Source organism: Mustela erminea, chromosome X (assembly GCF_009829155.1).
Source record: "Mustela erminea isolate mMusErm1 chromosome X, mMusErm1.Pri, whole genome shotgun sequence".
In the NCBI taxonomy this organism is placed as follows: Eukaryota; Metazoa; Chordata; class Mammalia; order Carnivora; family Mustelidae; genus Mustela; species Mustela erminea.
In genome coordinates, this window is record NC_045635.1 from 93,024,251 (window position 1) to 93,047,691 (window position 23,441).

Sequence of the window (23,441 nt, forward strand, 5' to 3'; positions counted from 1 at the left end):
ACAAATAAGATTAGGAACAAAATTCTAAACTGTAACCCCAGAATCAAGAAGATAAGTTTTCAGGGAAAATAATTTCCAACTGTGGTAGCATAAATAATGCCTTCCCACAAACATGTCTTAATTCTAATTCTTGGACCTGTGACTTTGTTACCTTACATGGTAAAACATGGTAAAGGAATTTTGCAAATGTGATTAAGTTAAAGATCTTGAGATGGGGTGATTTTCCCAGATTCTGGGTAGGCCCAATATAATAAAAAAGGTCCTTATAAAAAGGGGTCAGGAAAATCAAAGTAAGAAAAAGAGATGTGAAAACTGAAACAGAGGTTGGAATAATATGCTTAGAAGATACAGGAAGGACTACGAATCAAGGAATGCAGGTGGCCTGTAGAAACTGAAAAAGACAAAGAAAAAGACAAAGAAAAAGATTCCCCTCTATAGCCTCTAGAAGGAACCAACCTTGCCAATACCTTGACTTTAGCCCATTGAAACTGAATTCAGATTTCTAATCCAAAGAAAATAAATTTTCAGCCACTGAGTTTGGGATAATTGACTACAGCAGCAATAGAACACCTAATACATCAACCTAGAACTCTATCACTTGAACTAACAATCAGATAACAGATTAGAACAAAGTTTTTTCAGACATTCAAGCGCTCCAAAAATGTACCGTGTTTCTCAAGAAATTACTGGAGGGTATCTGTCCACGAAAATGAGGGAGTTAAAGCAAAAGTGAGGGAAACATAGAGTCCATAAAATGGGGTCCAACACAAGAGAAAGGCAAAAGGAATTTTCAGGATAAAGGTGTGGGGATAAGCCAGGAAGGCAGCTATTCAGAAAGACTAAACCAGTTCACATTGGAACAGAAGGACAAAAAGCCCCAACACAGACATCTTTAATTTTTTAAAAATGAAAGTTATAGATAACTTGATGTATTTGAACACAGAGAAAGGAGATGTGGAGATTTCTTGGACAAACCTATTTGAGGATGAGTAGGTGATAGAAGCATAAAAAAATCCTACACAAATAAAAATTAATTTGTCAAAACAAAATTTTTAGAGGAAAGGAAATGTAACAACATACTCAATACTTGGTTAAACTTTGAATAATGTTTACAAAGTCATAGAAACATCATCACTGAATATGGATTTCACCAACATTTTTGGAAGGAGGGGAAGTATGTATTTGTGGGTGCATAAAAGACAAACTGCCACCTTTCATAATAGTTAGTAGATATTATCTGAAAAGCTGAAAAGTCAAGAAATAGCAATATTACATAAAAACGTGGTAGTAAATATTATAGGGAACAGCTAAAACTGTTTTATTGCTCTTCAAGAGTGAGAATCAGGAATGGAGAGAGATAGGATAGAGGGCTGTTGTTTTTTTGCTGTGCTATTTTTAAAAAAATCTGTACAAGATATAAATTTAGTAAAATTAAACATTTAGTTTAAAGATGTTATTCTTATGAACAATGCATTTTTGGGATTAACTTAATTCTTCTGAGATACATTGTGTACATGTTCTAATTGAAAAATCACAATTCTTAAGACAGGTAAAAATCCTCTTATATATACGGTGGCACATTTGTCACTTACTCAGTTCTCGAGGAACACAAATAAAAATCCTCACCACTGGGTGCCTGGGTGGCTCAGTTGGTTAGGCAACTGCCTTTGGCTCAGATCATGATCCGGGAGTCCAGGGATCTAGTCCTGCATCAGGCTCCCAGCTCCATGGGGAGTCGGCTTCTCCCTCTGACCTCCCTTCTCATGCTCTCTCTCACTCAATAAAGAAAATGTTAAAAAAAAGTCTTTACCACAACCTACAAGGGTATTTGAACTCTCTAATCTCACTGCATGCCAATGGTTCCTTTGTTTATTTCACTTTACATTACACTGTCCTTTTTCATTTCTTTGTTCAAACAAGCACCCTTTCTGATGACCTGCCCACAATCAATTAATTTTGCTTGGAAGGTTATTCCCTCAATCTTTTCCTGGTTAGCTCCTTATCTTTCAAGTCTCAGCTTAAATGTCACTTCTGCAGACACTTTCTCTGACCATTGAATTTAAAGGAGGTCTCCACCCCCAGTCTTCCTGTTATTCTCTCATGCCTTGCTCTGTTTTTTATTGTGTTTTACCACAATTTGTAAAAACATATCTGTATGCATGTTTGTGTGTTTTCACTAACCTCTAAGCTGTCTAGTGTAGCTGTGTGTAGCAGAGGGACTTGGACATAATAAGTGTTCAATAAATATTTTTTAAAAGATTTTATTTATTTATTTGTCAGAGAGAGTACTCTTTTTCCACAAGCAGAGGGAGCATCAGGCAGAGGGAAAGCAGGTCCCCCCACTGAGAAAGAACCCTCGATGCTGGACTCAATCCCAGGATCCTGGGATCATGACCTGAGCCAAAGGCAGGCACTTAACTGACTGAGCCACCCAGGCGCCCCTATATAAATATTTTTTAATGAATTTCTTATTAAGTGATATATCCATATCTCTGACATTTATAAACAATGGCATGTTATGTTCTGTAGATTTTGCTATATGTTAGCAATAACTAGATAAAGAGATTAAATAAAAACTAATATAATTTAGACCTTTTGAAAACTTGATTTCTTTTAAGATTTTCTTTATTTGAGGAGAGACAGAGTGAGCGAGAGGGAGAGAGAGAGAGAGCATGAGCTAGGGGAGAAGCAGAGAAACAGCCTCCCCACTGAGCAAGGAGCCCAACACGGGACTCAATTACAGGACTCTGGGATCATGACCTGAGCCAAAGGTAGACGCTTAACCCACTAAGCCACACAGGCACCCAAAACCCGAGTCCTTGAAAAACATTAAAACCTTAACACTTTTGGTTCATCTAAACGCTGGCCTCCTCTTATACAATGGATTCTAAGCAATGTCTGGAATTACATTTTACTCAGTACAGTCTCCTTTAATCAAGCATTATATCATTTGTACTTAAGCTGATTATGATAATTTTATACAACAAGGGGTTAATTAACATCACTGATCCACACAGGAGGCACATACCCATATAATCAGGATCACATAAATGTCTTTTCCTTCTTCTGAAAATACGTGGTAATGAGATGTATAACTTAGTCTTGTAGTCACTGTAATAGAATTAAATGCTTCATTTAGGTGACTTGTTCCATACTCAATTGGATTTTACTTAAAGAGAGAATTTCATGGTTTTTGATCTTTTTCTTTGTAGTCTGGGAAGGAATGTGAGGTGAAATTCACAAAGGTTCATTTTAATTATTCCAGTAATAGTGTAGCTTTCATATGATTTCTAGTATAATTTTTATGGTAGTAATTTCATGTACAGATCAGATTTGTAAAAAATCTTACTATGTAAGCCTAATATAAAGAGATCAGACATGTCATATGTCTACCACAGTGCTAGGCACATTAGGAATATTCAATAAAAATTAGGGTTTTTTTTTCTTCTGACTGATAATTCAAGTAGTGATCAGCCAATCATTCATTACAGTTCACTAAAACCCCAATTTTATACTCATAGAGGGTTTTTTTAACCTTAGCCTAAGACTTCGATCTGATTTATCTGAACTCATTGTTTCTGTTTCTTCCTATTTTCTTTCGTATCTTTTTAAATATATTATTGAATCCTGATTTGATCAGCTGCCTTGTACTCCCTTGGGTAAATGAAGTCCTTTCTTTTACTCACTAGGATCTTGAAGAAACTAGGCAGCCTAGTCTGATTTTTTTTTAAGATTTATTTATTTATTTATTTGAGAGAGAGAGTGAGAGAGAGAGTGAGCATGAGAGGGGAGAAGGTCAGAGGGACAAGCAGACTCCCCATGGAGCTGGGAGCCCAATGCGGGAACTCGATCCCAGGACTCCGGGATCATGACCTGAGCCGAAGGCAGTCGCTTAACCAACTGAGCCACCCAGGCACCCTAGTCTGAATTTTTTAAACACTGTTAAGATAAAAATATTGATTAATAAACCATAGAAGAGGAAAAAGTTCTTTTTTGTCCTCTCCCCTTCTAGAGTCTCTACCTTGGGCCTTATAAATTAGACTGGCAAAACACAGTTTAGCAAGAGAAAAACTAACAGAAGTTTACTAATATGTACATCATGTATAGCACATGGGAGTACTCAATGAGGAGTAACCGAAAGGGGTAGTTAGAACCTGAGTTTACATAGCATCTTAACAAAAGGACGCTTTTTATAGAAGTGACAAGACAAAGGAAAAAAGACTTGTTTCCTGGGTGGCAAACTGTAGGAAGGTTAAAGATATAGGGGAACTAATACACTAATACACCATAAGGGTGAATTAGCAGTTTGTTGTGTAGATCCTATAGTGCTGACTCCAGGTTTATAAAAGTGTAAAATTGTTTCTGGTGGTTAATTTCTGTCCTTCCTGGTACAAAGGGGAGGACGCCTGTACAGCTACTTTTAGGCATAAACGGGAAGGCAGAGACTTTTTCTTTTCTCTGCTCTGTCAGTCAGCAAAAGACAAAACTGCAAGATGCAAAATAAAATATGTGTGTTTATTTGGGGTTTTAGAAATTGCAGTCTGGGAGACAGATTTGCCTGAAATCGAAAGCATGCTCCAGAAAGACAAAGGAGGTTAGAGTTTTTAAAGAGGAAACAGGGGATTTACATAAGTTGTTTTGAAGAAAAGGTGATTGGTGCTGGTTTCTCTACAAGTACACTAATCTGTATGTGATTGGTTGCTAAGGCTGGTGTTAGGCAGAAAGTCCCATTATGTCCATTTTAACATATAGCAGATGCCTTGGCTTTTAGCTGAGTTCAGCAAAAATTCCAAGAATTTGAGAGAGAAGATATGCATAAGCCCCATCTAAATGTCCTCCCAGCTCCATTTTAAATAACTCTTTTAGCAATGGTTATTCCATTTTATTCTCTCTGCTGTCTGCTTTTCAGTTGCCATCAATCTGAAATAATTCTTATGTCAAAGTGCATTTTTTGGGGTGGCGTGGTCTCCTACTCTTTAAAATTTAGCCATTTCTTTATGGTTCTCCAAAAATTGACTGTATTATAGTATAATTTTAATCCAAGGTTTTACCAGTGTAGCCAAGAAATGGTTATTTTGGTACCCCTAAAAGTAAGACAGTTGTGTCAATAACATTTTGGAAGGACAAGAAGAAAGGGAGAGTCAAGTTTTGGTAACTTTTCAAGAATACAATGGATCCACAAAGCAGAAATTAAAAACAAATGTTTTATAACATGTGACTTCTCAGCTTTGATAAGATATTTACCATAATAATAAAGAAAAGGTAGACGCAAACCTTTCAGGAATGATGAAAAATTAAAGAAATCTAAACACAAGTTAGCCAGCTCAAAGATTCTATGCTGGGCTGTGTTTGAAAGGATTAAGAAGAAAGACTTCTGATTTATCTTCCTTTAAAAATTATATTGCTGTTATTGCTTTATATCATAATGCATATCTCATTGTTGTCGGCTCATCATTAAAGGATAACTGAGCATATAGTATAGAAGAGCACTTAGCAGACATCTGGAAGGTTGGGTTTAACCCTTTACTCTGCTATTACAATACTGGAAAAAATTACAATCTATTTGAACCTCCGTTTCTTGTCCATAAGATAAAAAGAATGGATTCCATGGTTTCTTAATTCTAAAAGTCCACAAACCATTTGTCAGCCAATGAATAAAACAAATACTCTATTATTGGAACAGAAGAGGAATTATGTTTTAATTACCTCTAATACCCACAGGACCTAGCATGGTACCTAATAATTTAACTTTAATTGAATAAACATTTATTGAGCATCGTCTAAGTTCTAGGAATAGCACTGAATCCTGGGAATTCAGAGATGAGGTAGACGTGGTCTCTACCTTTTAGGATTTTATAGTCCAGAGGAAGTAAAAAGTATATAGGTAATTTAAACATCAAGAATTATGACTGAGGTAGGCCAAGTAGTATTTTACATAATGGACATAACTTACAAGGGTCGGAGAAAGGCTTCAGAGAAAGGCTTCCTGGAGGAAACCACACCTCTGCTGAATCTTGAAGGATTAGTTTTCCATAATGATGGAGAGGCAGAGAAAATAGCAAGAGCAGAAACAAAACATATAAAAAGAATATGAATAAAATGATACGGCATACATTCATTATAATTCCTGAATTACTTAAAAAATCAAATAGCTCTTCATTATATAAAATAATTAAGAGACCACACTTATCATAGGGTAACTAATGCTACCTTATTTTCCATATTTCCTTTAGATTCTCAACAACAGTTCCACGTTTGTTTGTTTGTTTGTTTTTTCTCTGGGAAGGGATATATGATTTTTTTTTTCTAAAATCCATGTCAGGATATCTGGGTTTCATGTGATGAAAAATTCTGAAAAATTTTGAAAGGGAAAAAAAAGAAAAAAAAAGGGTTACGAGGCATCTGATGGGAGACTAGGTATTGTTTAGCATATCCTTCCTGGTTATCTGATGCTATGCTATCTGTGCCTTTCATTGGATTAAAATGAGCCCTGGATATCTTGCCTCAGTCCACTGGTATAGTCTGAAAGTTATCAAAATGATGTCAGCTCAGGAGCCTGAACCCTGAAGTATATTCTTCGGAATGGCAATCATGTGATGCACCTGGTATGGTCTCTTTCCATGAGGTTCTGAGATTGTTCTTTGTTGAAGATGTAAATTCTGGCCTGTAGATTACAGTAGAACGTTCAGATAAGATTTAGAGTAAAACAAGAACATTAAGAGATTTAACGGCTGTGGTCAATTTATTACTATTGCTAATTCTATATATTGCCAATCCTCAAAAGACAGAGACAAAACTCTGTACTAGAGTACAGTATATAATTATTTCTTCAGAGTTTTGATGAGGGTTATCCCTGAAGGTAAAACAGTATTATAGGCAGAAAGGGCACTGACAAATCACCAGGGACTTCCCAGAAATCATACAATTTCTAAAATATTTATATTAATAATATTTACCAGAAAATCTTAATTTAGGGACAGCTGTGTACTTTCTGCCCTAACAACTCTTCCCATGCAACTTTATAGTAGGAACATGTTAAACAAACCTAGCTATTTCCAGCATCTTTCTTTATAAGGTGACAGAGCAAATCCTTGTGATTCCAAAGGCCCTCTGAGAAATCTTAGTCATTTTACACCTAAAAGTTTAGGTACAAAATATATCTTGAAAATATTATTTGTTTGAAATTCAGGAACTGATTTTGGGAAAGCAAAACCAAGAGTTGTCACAAGAGATCTGTGCATTTGACTGGATCATGAGTGACTAAAAAACAATGTTTACCTATTTAATCAAAGCACAGAAGCCTCCCCTTATTCACAGACCCCCAAGTGGCTGCCTGAAACTGTAGATAGTACCAAACCCTATATATATACTGTTTTTCATACCTATAGACACATATGATAAACTTTAATTTATAAATTAGGCACAAGAGATTATTATAACTAATAATAAAATATAATTAAACAGTATACTGTAATAAAAGTTATGTGAATGTGGTCTCTCTCTCTCTCTTTCAAAATATCATACTGTACCCACACTTGTGATGATGTGAGATGATAAAATACCTATGTGATGAGATGAAGCGAGGTGACTGACCTAGGTAGGCATTGTGATGCAGCGTTAGGCTACTGTTGACTTTCTGAAGATAAGAAAGAAGTCAGAAGGAAGATTTTCTGTTTCTGGACTGAAGATTGAGTCGGGTAACTGAAATCCTGGAAAGAGAAACAGCTCATAAGGCAGGGGGGTGTTCCTGTACAAATAAAGCATTTGAAAACAAACACAGAAGATAACACTATTGTTTAAGTGTTTATTGTTTTTTTTTAAAGATTTTATTTATTTATTTGAGAGAGAGACAGTGAGAGAGAGCATGAGAGGCGAGAAGGTTAGAGGGAGAAGCAGATTCCCCATGGAGCTGGGAGCCTGATGTGGGACTCGATCCCGGGACTCCGGGACCATGACCTGAGCCGAAGGCAGTTGCCTAACCAACTGAGCCACCCAGGCGCCCTAAGTGTTTATTGTTTAAGTGGGGTTTCCCCCCTTTAAATAATCAAGTACCTAATAAAGGTAACTTAAATAATACAAGATTATTCTTGTGAGACACAGAATCTCTGCTATCTAGGCAGACTTCATGTAAAGAATAACCTTTTGTATTGTAGGTAGAGGAATTAATTACTAAATGAGGAAAGCAGGATCATCTAAACTGAGGGGATAATGTAAACATTTGAATATATTTCATAGCCGCATTTCGGACTCAGGTATTGTAAGCCAAAGCAAATAAAATTCACTTTCTTAGTTCTGTCTTTTTTTTTTAGTACTCCCATATTCTTTTAGATAATCTGTGAGGTTGAAATGATTTCCATAACAATACTAAGATATTATTTGTCTTTTTAACTCTCTTCCTCTCATGAATATACAGTGGAGTTTTCCAGAGGCTATATAATGTGTACAATGCAGTGGTTTAAATGCAGAAGTAGATACAAATATCTGAAGATCTGGCTTTCTTCCATTAGCCCAGATAGTAAACAGTGCTATTACTTCCATGAAAATATTTTTGTGGGGGAAAAAACTATTTACATAAAAAAAAGTCATTTACGTTAACATGCAATGTGCTCATCATTGCTACTTTCCAGTGAATCAACAAATATTTTTAAATTTTCTCATTTTTATCCTGAATATGGTAAACATCAATAGTTTAATGCACATTATAATCCACATAAACACAAGCTCTTCAAGGTTCTTGGTAATTTTTTATAGTATAAAAGGGTCTGAAGGGGCGCCTGGGGGGCTCAGTCGTAAAGCGTCTGCCTTTGGCTCAGGTAATGGTCCCAGGGTCCAAGAATCAAGACCCCCATCAGCGGGCTCCCTGCTTGACAGGAAGCCTGCTCCTCCCTCTCCATTCCCCCTGCTTGTATTCCCTCTCTCTCTGTCAAATAAATAAATAACATCTTAAAAAAAAAATAAAAGGGTCTGAAAATGAAAAAGCTACTTTAGGCAAAAACTATTCTTTTTCCTTGAAAAAAGGAAAGCCATATAGTATTATAATTGTCACTGCTACTCTTTGGAGAGCCTCCATATTAATTATAGCTTTGGACCAAAGAAACTAACTTCTATTTTAAGAGAAAAGTGAAGGGTGGAAAACAGAACTATATGGCATATACAAACATTTTTACAGACTAGCAGGACTTAAGAATACATGTGACAAAACTTCCCACAGCCACACAAATCCTTTTTATAACTTCCCAAAGTGGCAAAAGTGAAAACATTATACAATTCCAAAATATAGCTTCCCTATAGCATTTCAAAATAAGATGCAAAATTACATAAAAAATTATACTGGAATTATGCTTAGTTCAAACCAATGTTTCAATATTCTATTTTACTTCAAGAGCATCTAGTGGTGCAATGATTATGCATTCATTAACTCAATTTAATATCAGTCCACGATTTTAAGTTGTTTAAAGATCTTGAAAATTATCTTCAAGCTGGCATACCACAAAGCATATTTGCAGCTTAAATAAAGTCTGTCAGAATACTGACTTAATGTAGCTGAAAACACTTACATTTTTCATAACTGTAAACGTTTTTACAGGTAATGTTAACTTATTTGATCAGTAAGCCTGTGTACGTTTAGGAAAAACACACTCAAGTAAGATAAAATGCATTATTGTATTATACTTAACACTGACAAAACAGAGAAAAGATTCACTTGCCAAAATTTTACATTAATTATGTAACCTTGGGTCCTTAAAGCATTTCTGGATTAGTTTATGCAAGAAGATGCTTTACTAAAGTCCAGCACACTTAAAATATTAGAAATTCAATTTTCTGGGAATTTAAGAATATTCAGTTTATATGTGTGCTTATTTTCTCTCTGCTAATCAGAACAGTGCTCCTTTAATTTAATATCTTCTAGATATAGAAAAGACTCCACAGATACAACAAAAGGTAAAGGTCTTTCTGAATTACAGAATGTTTTGGAATATTTTCTCTTCATATTTCAATGAATATTCATAGTTTATTTCTTTTATTGGGCAGAAAATTTGATTATGCTTATGTTTTATTATTTAACCGTGCATGACCTTTCTACATTTGTTATTCTGAGACTAGTTCGTTTCACCATATTATTAATTCATGAAAATCGTTATCAAGAAAGGCATAGCAGCATATCGCTCCTCAAAAAGACAATTACTCAGGCTACAAGATTTAGAGGTTTTTTTCTTCAGCTTATGTTCTAGGCCTAATTCACCTCTAATCCTTTTCCTCTTTATTTTCTTCTCAAAACTTCCCTTCTGTATATAATCAGGCAGGGGAAAACAAATATGAACGAAAGTGAGATTTTTAAGTAGGAAATACAGAAAACAATGAAATAAATCATCTTAGTAATGGTAGGAGAAAAAAGGGGAGTCTTGAGAAATTACCTCCAGGATACTTGACTACTCAGTATAATGTATCTGTAGTATTTATTCATGCTAATATATAACTTTACATTTCATCATAATTTAAATTTATCATAATTTTACATTTTAAAGGGCTCAATGGATGGGTTCAATGAATTATAGATGCAGGTTTCAGGCCCTAGTGCCTCTATTTTACACACAATGCTTGCTAATGAAGGCGACAGACTTCTTGCAGCTTCCAAGGGACCCTGTAGGACTCTGGCTTCCTGAGAACAAGTTTGAAGAGCCTATGCTAATGAGCGATCTTGAAAAGGCCTTTTTTTTCCCCACATGCTCTCTACAGACTCTAGGTAAAACCATAGCTCAAACGAATATTGGCAAAACAGGGTAGCAAATAAAGAGTCCCGAACTCCTGTTATCATTCAAAGATTTCTGGTACTCAAGCAATGACGCCAGCACAGGTTTAGGTGTGAGGCTTCAACGTTTTTCTTAACTACCTTTAGAAAAAAAGTAAATCTGTCAACTGCCACCTTACTGTTGTAATGGCCCGCTGAACTCATCCACGCATCAGGTTTGTGACACGTAGGCCATTGGTACTCTTCGGCCCCGCCCCCGCCCCCGCGCCACACCCCCCAGTTCCCACCGCCCTCTGGCGCCTTGGTCGACTTCCGTCTTCCCCACTGAGCGCGGCCGCTGCCGCCCACGTGGCCCCCGCTACGTCACATCCGGCCCTTGCGAGTCGGGGCTGGGAACCCGCGCGATGAAGTGCGTATTTGTCACTGTAGGGACCACCAGCTTTGACGACCTCATTGCGCGTGTCTCGGCGCACGACACTCTGCAAGTGAGTGGGGGAGGCGGGCGTGCGGGCGCGGGCGGCTTCCTTCGCCGCTCGCCGCCGCTAGCCCTACCACTAGCCTCGGTAACCTTGCCTGACCGCAGCTCTCGGGAAGAAGCCCCACAGCTCTACCTCAGGTGCCGCCGCCCCTTTTCAGGCTCCGCCCTGCGCTCGGCTGGGCCCTCCTCCTGCTCTCCCTCTCCTCAGCGTCTTCCGCCTCCTCTTCCCGCTTTCCCGCCGCCCTCTAGGCGGCTCCTCCCCGTCCTTTCTCCGGCTCCTCCTTTCCCCGGCTTTTCCCTTCCGACTCTCCGCCTCTCCTTCCTCGGGCTTCGCCCCTCCTTCCCGCTGCTCCGCCTCTTCAAGTGGGGCTTCTCCGGTCCGGGCCACCCTCCAGCTGTTCCTCCGTCCGGTTCGGGGTCGCGTGGTTGGTGTCGGGCGCCTCCGCGCGCTCGGCCCCGCCTATCCCGGCCCGGCTTGGCTCGGCTCAGTCCGGCCGGTCCCAGTCAGCGCGCCGTCGCCGCTCTTCACTCGCCGCGCTCCGGCGAGCCCGCCGCGCCTCGCGGTCTCCTCGGGGGCTCTCGAGGCGGGCGTCCTCCGGCTGCGGCGGCTCTTCCTGGCCAGTGGTTCGCGCAGCTTCAGACCTGAGGCAAATTGGGGCCGTTTCTTCGTCTCCCCTCTAGTTTCTGACGCCTTTTTCAGGGTCTCGCCTGGTCTTCTGCCTGTGGCGTGGCCAGTCCTCTCAACGGCTTGGTGAGCAGGGTCGCGTAAATCTTACCGATAGGACTTGTGAGGTACCTTGTTGGGGCCCGGTACGGGGGCAGAGCGTCGTTCTGGAAAAGTAAGATTGGCTGCAGGTAGATTCTGCGGCCCGCGCTCCGGTCTCAGCACCGACTTTAGGGTTGTTTTTACAGTAGCTTGTTTAAAAGTCCCGCTTTTTCTTTCTTTCTCCCCCCGCCTTTTTCAGATCTTCAGGAGCCTGGGCTACAACCGACTTGTCCTTCAGATAGGTAGAGGAAAGGTGGTACCTGAACCATTCAGTACTGAGTCATTTGCTCTGGATGTTTACAGGTACAAGGATTCATTGAAAGAAGATCTTCAGAAAGCGGATCTTGTTATTAGTCACGCAGGTAAAGTGCCTTAGAGTACCACGGTTTGGGTTTTGATAGTAAAAACAGAAACTTGAAATTTTCTGAGGTAAAGTAAAATTGCTAGGGTAGCCCTTTTGAGTATAATACTTATTGGAACGTACCTATTGAGAACATTATTAGAGAGTTTATTATTTCTGGGTGATACAAGGAAAGAAAATTAACAACATAGACCACATTTAAAGTAAGAAACTCCAAACACGGGCAAAATAATTTACCCAACGTTGTGCGTAAAGAGTTGTCAAATTTGAAATTAGTATTTGGGCTTAAAATTGCAGGAATGTTCAGCCAGCTAATTGGTTGGATTGGACATGGAGAAATTGGCTTGGAAAGATTTTTTTTTTTATATTTTAAATGTATGAAATGAATGCAGTCAAAAGTATTCTTTAACCAGATGTTGTGGAAACCATTGCCTGTTCTTCAAAAACCATCCTGATCTAGTTAGACTACTAGTACCTTCACAAGAACTGTTTTTGGGGAGCTTTGCAATTTCAATTGCTGGGTAAGTGAGGGAGGAAGCTTTCTGGTTCTTAAGAGTGTAGTTTGAAGGGGGAGAAGTTATTATAAATAAACATTACTAACACATTAGTGATTAGTAGCATATAGGGTAATATTTAACAGTTCTTGGTACCATTCTTTGTGCTTTGTGTGTATAAGTTATTGAATCCTTCCAGACTTACGAGCTGAGTATTATTAGTATTCCTGTTTTACAGATGAGGAAACAGACACAGATTAACTGTAACTTGTCCAATCAAGTTAGTAGATAAAAGTCTGGCGTTGGAGTCTAAAGTAGTCAACCTAAAATCCTTTGTCTACTTATCCATCTCCTCACTCCCATTTACTTTTTTAAGTTTTTTATTGGTTATTAAGATTTTATTTGAGACAGAGCATGAACGGGAGGAAAGGGAGAGAAGGAGAAGCAGACTTCCCACCGAGTAGGGAGCCCAGGCAGCCCTAAGCAGGGCTCCATCCCTAGACCCCGAGATTGTGCCTTGAGACAAGCCAAAGGCAGCCCCTTAACTGAGTGACCCAGGTGCCCTGGTCACTCCCATTTAAAATACCTAAAGAGTTTTAGATTTCAGAGTTGAATTGACCCAAATGTTGTATATATGCACATTTATGGAGATTAATTCTTGACATTTTGGGGATGGTACCTCACAGGCAGACTTTTAAGGATGGTCAGAATTTTAAAGATTTTACTTACTTGTTTGACAGAGAGAGAGAGATCCAAGTAGGCAGAGAGGCAAGCAGAGAGGGGGAAGCAGGCTCCCTGCTGAGCAGAGAGCCTAGTTCGGGGCTCAGTCCCAGGACCCTGAGATCATGACCTGCGCCTGGCTCAACCCACTGAACCACTCAGGCACCCTTGAACTTAAATCTTAATTGAATTCAAGGCTCATGCCCAGGGCATACTAGTGGAGGGCAAGTGGCAAAGCACTGAATCGTAGGTCATAATATTGTGGGCAGTGGTAAAGAATGTATTTTTCAAGTCAAGTTTATAACACATAGAGCAACTGATCACTACATTTTTCTGTCATTTGAATGTGTAATTAAAAGGCCGGGTTTGTAGTTCTGCCAGCTAAGTTCATCATCTTCATTTCTACCTATAAAGCTTGGTGGAGCACTTTAGGTCTTTTTTTTTTTTTTTAAACTATTAAACAATTTTGACCTAGGTGCAGGAAGCTGTTTGGAGACGCTGGAAAAAAGAAAGCCCCTTGTAGTGGTTGTAAACGAAAAGTTGATGAACAATCATCAGTTGGAATTGGCAAAGCAGCTGCACAAAGACGGGCATCTCTTCTACTGTACCTGCAGGTATACTACAGACTGATAATTTGACTTCTTACCTTAAATCCTCCTTAGCTGTTCTTACCCACTTACCTAAGCTGTCTGTCTTTTGAACCTCTTACCTTCTGCTTATCAAATATACTTTGATTTTTCTCACCTGTGAAGCTCTCTTGTCTTCCACTGTGAGTGGGATCTCTGTTCTATTTCTTTCTGTGTCTGTGCCTGCTTCATTTCATGTGAATATTTCTGTGTGTACGCATGTATGTAAGTTCTGTCTGGTGTGCAAGTCTGTGAGAATAAAATTTTTGAGTTCATTAGATTTTCATTATTCAAAGAGGGTATTTGCTTATTTTTTATAATTAAGGTTTTGCCTTTAGTAAATCCATTTGGATCCCTAAGTGAAATTTACTCACTCATTAATTAAACTACACCTAATGTGTCATATGCATTGTTTTTAAGTGCTATAGATACAGTGATAAACATGAGGTAAAGCCCCTGCTTTCATGATACTTAGATTCCAGTGGTGGGAGATAGAATACTGCTCATAAATAAGTGATAGAAGATAATTTCATGTGGTGAAATGTGTTATGAAGGAAATAAGGCAGGGTGATATGATAGCTGGAAGTGAAGATTAATTAGATTGGTCAGGGAAAGCATGACTGAGTAATGACATTTGAGCTGAGACCTAAAAGACAAGAGCTAATCATGTGAAGCTCTAGAGGAAGAAGGAACAGCAGCAACTACAAAGGTCCTAGGTTAGGAACGAGCTTGGAGTTTGTTTTGTTTGAGGAGCAGAGGGAAGGTTAAGTGTGGCAGGAGTATGGCAAGCAAGGGAGAAGATAGTATAAGATGAGACTGGGTGGAGATAGTTCACATAAGAGTTGTGATTTTATTCTGTGTTTAGTGAGAAACCATTAAAGTATTTTAAGCCAGAGGAATTACAATGGTAAGGAGTATTATTTTCTAGAAGTATATTCAAATTCAACAAGAACTGATCAACATCACTGTAGAAGGATGAAGAAAATTGCTGGTTGGTTTTCTGTTCTTCTTGAGACATTAGAAGCTTGCCAAAGGGTCAGGTCAGTAATTCCCAATTATTTGACTTAAAAAGCTATCCTAGTTTGATGTTTTAAAAAGTAAAGACCTCATAGAAGTATTATAAAATACTTATTTTTATGTTTTAATAATTGAAATTAATTTTAAAGTGAAAAACCTTAAACTGGCTAGAACATAAAAAGTTTGTCTTTTAACTTCACTGCGTGTGTCTCTTATGCACTCAGTAAATACTTTTTCTTTCATTAAATATTTATTGAGCATCTGCGATGTGCCAGGCATTATTCTAGGTACTTGTCATATCTTGGTGAACAAAACCAACAATTCCTGTTCTCATTGAGCGGGGAGGCAAGTTCATTGATTGCTTCAGGGACAATTATTGATGTCCTAATCCCTGTATGAGATTGGAGGAGAGGAAATAGCAGGGTGGCAGTGCAACACAGAAGCCATTATTAAAAGTATTGTGAATCTGGAGAAGCTTGGTAGTAAACATTATGTAGGCTTCAGATAATGGGTATAACTGTCCTTGGATAGTTGAGACTGTTAGGGTTTAACATTTTTAAATGAAGAATAAACTCCTCCTCCTAAAGGGGGCACACAAGTCAATTTTTCCAGACACTTTTAATGAGTATTTTTATTCTACATGTTAATTCAGCTTTGATTTTATGTCAGTACATTTAAAAGGAGAAAGCACTGATATCAGAAACATCCTGATTCTTTACTCAAGGTGAAAAGGAAGCTCTACAAGTCTCCCAATTTACTTTTTACAGTTTTAGAAGTCTTTTTCTTAATATTAATTTCAAGAAAGTCACACACATGAATGCTGTAAAGATGAGTAATTGGTTGTATTTTCATTTTAGGTATGTTATTTATTCCCCCAAATCTAGGCTAGGTAGCTGTATATCTTGTTCTAATTTAAGTGGCTGCTTTACTTAAATTTCTGAAGTAATACTTTTATGTCATGGTTTGGAATCTACTTCCAACATGCATGGTGATTGTATATTGCTTAATTATATATGGATTTATGATTTATGATTGTGAAATAACTTTTCTTTGCCAGTAATTTACTACCTTCATGCATGGTCCAGTAGTCTCCCCAGCTTACTGTTCTTGTCTGGCAGCTGTTACTTTTGTTTTTATTTATTCTGTTTTTATAAATTAATTTTGCTTCGGTTTATATCTGCTCAGTCCTGAGAAATGTTCAAGAGCCATGTGATCACATCTTTCATGAAATAGTATTTCTGTAGTATTTCAGTTGACATGATATATAGTATGTGTTGAATTGGTATTGATAGGTACTACATAGTGCTATTCATAGTGCTTTAATCTTTGTACGTATGGTTGACCCTCGAACAACACAGATTTGAATGACATGGGTTCATTTATACGTGGATGTTTTTTCAGTACAGTACTGTAAATGTGCTTTCTTTATGATTTTCATAATAATGTTTTTTCTCCAGCTTACTGTATTAAGAATTACAATGCATAACATAATGTACAAAATGTATGTTAATTGACTCTATGTGAACAGTAAGGCTTCTGTGCAATAGTAGGCTATTTGTAGTTAAGGTGTGGGGGAGTCAGAAGTTGTACATAGATTTTCTTTCTTTTAAGATTTTTTATTTATTTGAGAGAGAGAGCACAAGTGGGAGGGAGGGGTAGAGGGAGAAGGAGACGCCGAATCCCTGCTAAGCTGGAGCCCAACATGGGGCTCCATCCCAGGACCCTGAGATCATGACCTGAGCCGAAGATGAGATGCTTAACCTACTGAGCCACCCAGGTGCCCTTGCAAGTTGTATATGAATTTTCAATTGCGCAGATGGTTGGTTCCATTAACTCCACCTTGTTCAAGGGTCAACTATACCTAAAATAAAATTATATTAAAATTCACATGTACAGTTTGAGAAGCATCACAATATTTTTGGAAGTTAGATTCAGTCATCAAGTGGGCAGCAGATGAATTATAGGATTTTCTCCCTTGTTACCTAATATTTTTCTTCTTTTGTTTTAGCACGCTTCCTGGGCTGTTACAGTCAATGGACTTATCAACACTGAAATGTTTTCCTCCTGGCCAGCCAGAAAAATTTTCTGCATTTTTGGATAAAGTTGTTGGATTACAAAAATAAACACTAATCTCTGAACACTTTAAAAACACCCCCCAAATCCAACCTATGGAATGTGGTTAAATCAAGTTAAATATATAGTATATATTTACAGATATAAATTAATAAACTTACACATCTATAGAATGTACAGAAAATTTTAATGGTGTGAATGTTAGCTTTTGGGTCCAAATCCTTACTGCAATTTAGTAAATTCAGTAGATTTTTACTTTATAGTTTAGTTAAAATATGTAGTGAGCATTCACAGGTTTTATTCTAGAATCCCAAATTGATTTAGAAATCACAAAAAAAGATGAGTTAAATCTGCAAACTTTGACAAGAACCTCAAACGTAGTTATTAGTTTGGTGTTCCTTAGAATAAGAAAAATGAAGCAGTAACAAATTTGTAAAGGCATTTGAGAGTCAAGATCATTAGCTGTACAATTTAAAGAACCAGTTTTTTAAAAAGCAGAAATGATGAGTTACGTTCTGTGAAATAAAACATTAAATAATTACCTTACAAAGGTTAATTAAAGGTTAATAAGATTAAATATCAAGTCCATTGATTATGGTACTTGGAGAAATTTTAGTGGAGTAGATTTGTTCTCTTTCCTCTAAAATGCAAATAGAAAATGACAAAATAATCTTGTTCTATATCAAAGTTTTATTGGTTTGAAAAGAAGAAGTCAAAAAGGACTTAGGCTAATAGGACTTGATGTTATTTTTAAGGGCCCCTTCTCATAGCAGTGCTGAAACATTTATTGTAACAGTAATTTATAATTTATGTACTTATAAAATTAGTTTTCACTCTTCAGATATACTTTCCATAATATTCCAAAATGTTGGCTATTCTAAGCATTTTACTTGAGATGCTTTATATAATGTTTCTATAGATTTATTTTCCTGATTGTGTTTTACTTAGGTTAGTATTAAATTATTAACTAGTAGTAGAAGGTGGTGGCTGAGAAATACTCTGGGTAGCAGGAGGAAGCCAGCTTGGATTAAAATTTTGCTGAGACTAATCTAACAAGTGAGTAATTTACATCTGCATAGTTGAGAATTCACAGCACCGGAATCCTAAATGTACATTAGTCTAATTGCTAATATTATATAGGAAAGGCCCTTTTCCAATATATGGAGAGAATATCCTGGGCTCACTTACATATTCTTTTTTTTTTTTAAGATTTTATTTATTTTATTTGACAGAGAGAGAGAGATCACAAGTAGGCAGAGAGGCAGGCAGAGACAGAGGGGGAAGCAGGCTCCCTGCTGAGCAGAGGGCCCGATGCGGGGCTCGATCCCAGGACACTGAGATCATGACCTGAGCCGAAGGCAGCGGCTTTAATCCACTGAGCCACCCAGGCACCCCTCACTTACATGTTCTAATTTGAGAAAAATTGTGGCTTAAAATGTATTTTGATCACTTGGTTTTTAAGTCATGAAGGACTAACCACAGAATCAGAAACAAAGGGTCTGCTTAAACATCAGGCGACTGTGAAGTGGTATGAGACCGCAAATCCTCTGTTTTCTTTCTCACAAGAGTATATAGCCCTGACTCCATTATTTCATTTAGCAGAGACTTAAGTCAATGGTATTGTGTGTAGTGATACCCCTTAACTATATACCTCTGAAATCTTTTTATCAGTTGTTCAGCTTAAAAAACCAGGGATCTCTCAGACTCAATTTGATTTGACAGGAATTCTTGGGATCATCTCGTGCAATCCCATCATTTCATAGATGAAGAAGGCCAGAGGTTTGCAGTTGTCTATCACCCTCTGACAGAGAGCTGCCACTGGAGAAGCAGCTTCTTGACTCCTGGTCTTATACTCTCTCTACCACACCATAATATATATTGTAAGCTTTTTGATTCTTCATAATTGTTTGTCTAGTATTTAGTTACTTCCTTCCAGGGAGAGTTTTGTTCATTTATTAGAAGTTGTTTACTTTAGTAGGAATTTCACACTTAATTGGGTTTTTCTTTGGTGTTTGATAAACTTATCTTAGACTTAGAAACCTGTGATTCCTCAGTTTTTGGAATCTAGCAAAATTCCATGGGTAGGATTGATACTAGATTGAATAAAGGAAGACTTTAAGACTGAATTGTAGATTTTTGGAGTTGGAAGACAATTTTAAACATAATTAGTACAAACCATCTTTTTATAGATGAGGAAGAAGGCTAAGATAAATTAATTGCCAAATTTACCTGCTAATGGTCTTAGGAAAAATTAATGGTAATCAAGATTCTATTTGGAATATTCGCTCTGAATGAAGTTTATTTGGTTTCATTGCATGGCAGGGCTTCAGGTTCTTGAAGTCAGTGGGTAAGTGGAATGTAGTTTATTTAGCAGTTTTCTGTTGGAGTTACTTAAATTTCCAGGGATAATCAAGCAAAAGAGTATTTTGAGAAATTGTGGTATGGATAGGTTCAAAGTTGGACAAGTAATAGTAGAAAGTTGATTCTGGAGTACATGAAAAGTGATGTGGGGTTATAGGATGACCTTGGGAAGTAGGGAGTTCAGATGACTGCTTATGATTTGTGAGGAAAAAGCTGGAAGGATTTGGTGGGAGGTAAGATAGTGCAACTGATGAACTTGATGTGGGATTTTGGAACCTTAAAAGGTATAGATGAGTCTTGAACAATGTGGAGGGTTAGTGGTGCAAGACCTGTGCACAGTTGAAAATCCACATAAACATTTCGACTCCCAAAAGATGAGATTAATATCCTGCTGTTGACTAGAAGCCTTACTGATCACAGACTGTCAATTAACACATATTTTGTATATTATGTGTATTATATACTATAATCTTAATAAAGTATGGAGAAAAGGAAATGTAAAGAAAATCAAGGAAGATACAGTACTTTACTATATTATAAAAACAGTCTGTTTAGGTAGACCTGCACAGTTCAAATCCGTGTTGTTCAAGGGTCAGCTAGTCATTATTTGAAAGTACTGCCAAGTGTCTGATTTTAGACGCTTGAGAGTACTACTCTGCTTTTAAAGGTAAATCATGTAGATAAAAAGGGCAATATAAAAATGTGTACCACCACTTTGATAGATCGAGGAAGAGTTTTCTAAGACTAAAAAAAAGTCTAATTACTACATGTAATGTATTCATTTTTCTTGGCCCTTTATTATGGTATAAGCAGTTAGTCAGTCTGATTTCACTCAAATTGCAAAATTTTCAGACCAAAAATCTGCATACAGTGTAAGAAGTGAAGTGTATGGGCAGACTATTTGAAACTGATTTGGGGAAAAGGTTTGGAATGGATGGTCCATATAGTTGTATACTAATCTGTTTTTTTGCTGTACAATACTATGTTTTTGTGGGGGAGTGGGAAATGAAAAATAATTAACACTTGTTACTTGCTTAGTATCTCATACTATTTAAAGCAGTTTAGGAGTTTCTGGGTGGCTCAGTCATTTAAGGGTCTACCTTCGGCCCAGGTCATGATCTCAGAGCCCTGAAATTGAGCCCCATGTCTGGCTCCCTGTTCAGGCCGGGAGTCTGCTCTCCCTTTCCCTCTCCCTTACCCACTGCTTGTGCTCATTCTCACTTGCTCTCTCGAATAAATAAAAAATATTAAAAAAAAGTTTACAGGTACGAAGTTACTTAATTTTTACAATAACTTTATGAAGTAGTTACTATTCTTCCATTTTGTGGATGAGGAAACTGAGCTCAGCATCATGCAAAAAGGAAGTTTTATGCTACTTAAGTGTCCGATGGACTGGGAATTTTAATTGCTAGAATGCTGATTTCCACTGTGTTTCTTCCATCATTTATGGTGACAGGACAATATTTAAAGTCAAGACTATTTCAAGAAATTTTGATTGATAACCACAGATATATTTCAGTCTTTACATTGTTATTTTTAAAAGCATACTGAATGCTAATCAAAATCCATGTGGACAAACTCCCAAATGGTTTGCCTGGTTGCAACTTACTTACTGTCTCTTTTTTCTCTAAATATTTTGGGTTCTATTTTTGGTCCTGTTCTTTTACATATATTTTTTTCTTATTTTCATTACTCTCAGAGATACCATTGATGCTCCTATCTATATTCCCTGACTCTTCGATTTGAACTCCTGAATGTATTTCCAGTTACCTGAACTAAAATCTATTTCTCCTTCCATCCTTCTGAAATCCTTGCCTGTGTTGATGATCTTATCATTTAGTCCTCTAGGCTTATATCTTTAACCCATTACATCTGATCAATCACCAGGTTCTCTTAGCTTTCTTTACTTTCTAAATATCTTGAGCCCATTTATTTGCTCACTTAGTCTTGTAACATAAATGTGTAATAAGCATCTACTTTTTGTATCAGCACTCAAGACATCGATTCCTGCTCCGGATGAACAGTCTAGTTGAGGAGGAACTGTCTTACTCATTGAATCCTCTGCCCATAGCACAGTAGGCTTTCCATAAATGATAAATGTACTTTTTCTCATTTTCTTGATTGGGATTAGGTCTTTAGGAAGCACTGTCATCTTGCACACAGTCATTATATAGTCTAGTATGTCTCTTGTTCAGAAGAAAGATGTGACCATCACATTGTATGGTGAAATTTGTAGGCTTAAATGTTCATAGGACTGTCATTAAAACAGTAATACTGATTGTATGTAATATCCTAATGCTATTTAAGTGTCTGTCAAATAAGGGAACCTATTGGGGATTTTTGGTAAAACATGTTAAAAATCAAGAGGTTTGTTAAAAGCAGTAGCTATAGTGTTTTCCAGTAAAAGATTACATGGAGAAAGATTTTTAAGATAACTACCAAACAACAATTTAATTCCTTCTTAAATGGTTTATTCCTTATGTGAATATTCTAGCACAGTCTTTATGCTGAATAGTTCTTTAAATTATAATTTTTGTAGGTGGCTATATAGAAGGTGAGCAAGCCTAGCTTGCTTCAAACAGGAATTTCCTAAAGAATATGTGCTCCTTGACTGATAATATTGATTCTCAGAATATATTTAGGGTCTTTTATATCATTAAATACCATCTATTGTGGTATTTTTTAAAGATTTTTAAAAATGTTTTATTTATTTGACAGACAGGCATCACAAGTAGGCAGAGAGGCAGGTGGAGAGAGGAGGAAGCAGGCTCCCTGCTGAGCAGAGAGCCCAATGTGGGGCTGTATCCCAGGACCCGGAGATCAGGACCTGAGCCGAAGGCAGAGGCTTAAACCACTGAGCCACCCAGCTACCCCTCTATTTTGGTATTTTACTTCTAGCTTTTTACTGTGTTAATTAATTTCTTACCACAGCCAGACCAAACTTATTTTGACTGACGCTGTCATTTTATTTTGATGGCTATATAGTCCTCCTATTTAAGGCAGTAGTATAACCCTCTTTGGGTCTTAGAACCCTTCAAAATTTCTAAAACTTGCCTCTCTCTCACCGACACACACATTTTGCAGTGAATTTCAGGGAGTTTTTACCAGGTACCCAGGCACCAGGTTAAGAATCTCCAGAATGGTTAATTTAAGTATTTTCATTCCTCATTCATTGTTTATTAGTACTCTGGTGATAAGGAAGTCCTCTGATTAAATACATATAAATTTAGCAATTCCCAGTTTTATCACATAACAAATTAGAAACTTAACAAGTTTAACACCTGCCAAACACAATTTGAAGTAAATTTTAATATTTATTAACTGTCTATAACCCATAATATCTTATGTATCACTATTTCTAATTGATAAATGGAACTAAGTGGAATTTTTTTCATTTGTACTAATTCTAGGATATACTAGGTGAGGCTATTTGGAAAAGCAGTACAGCTCTGTACCTTGTTAACTGTCAAGTGTGTTTCTAATGATTTTGCTGAACTGATAGTCACTGTTGGAATGAGGTCTGTGAGGCCATATATTGCATCTTTACTGTTCATTTCTCTTTTTGTATAGAACATACTGGTTGTTTCTCCACTGCCAGTGTGCAGTGGGTGGATAGTACACTTCCCAAATTTAGGAGTGAAAAACATTCTTAAATCCTTGGCCTAAGTCATTTTCTGAATCTCCATTTTCACATTTGTGAATTAGTAAAGCTTATAATTTCCTTCATAGGTGATTTCTAAGACACAAGACCAATTATGCGACATGTTTGAAAATTAAAAGAATGTCACTGAAATA

The 23,441-nt window shown here is 37.3% G+C and overlaps 1 protein-coding gene across 1 annotated transcript in view; it reads left to right on the top strand.

Annotated features, from left to right (window-relative positions):
- The first annotated feature begins 11,094 nt into the window (after positions 1–11,094).
- The window catches only part of ALG13 (ALG13 UDP-N-acetylglucosaminyltransferase subunit), a 66,828-nt gene continuing 54,481 nt past the window's right edge, over positions 11,095–23,441 (top strand). The window contains 3 exon segments of the mRNA XM_032329855.1: positions 11,095–11,235; positions 12,194–12,356; positions 14,045–14,183. Coding sequence (XP_032185746.1) covers positions 11,155–11,235; positions 12,194–12,356; positions 14,045–14,183 — 383 coding nt within the window. The 5' untranslated portion in view covers positions 11,095–11,154.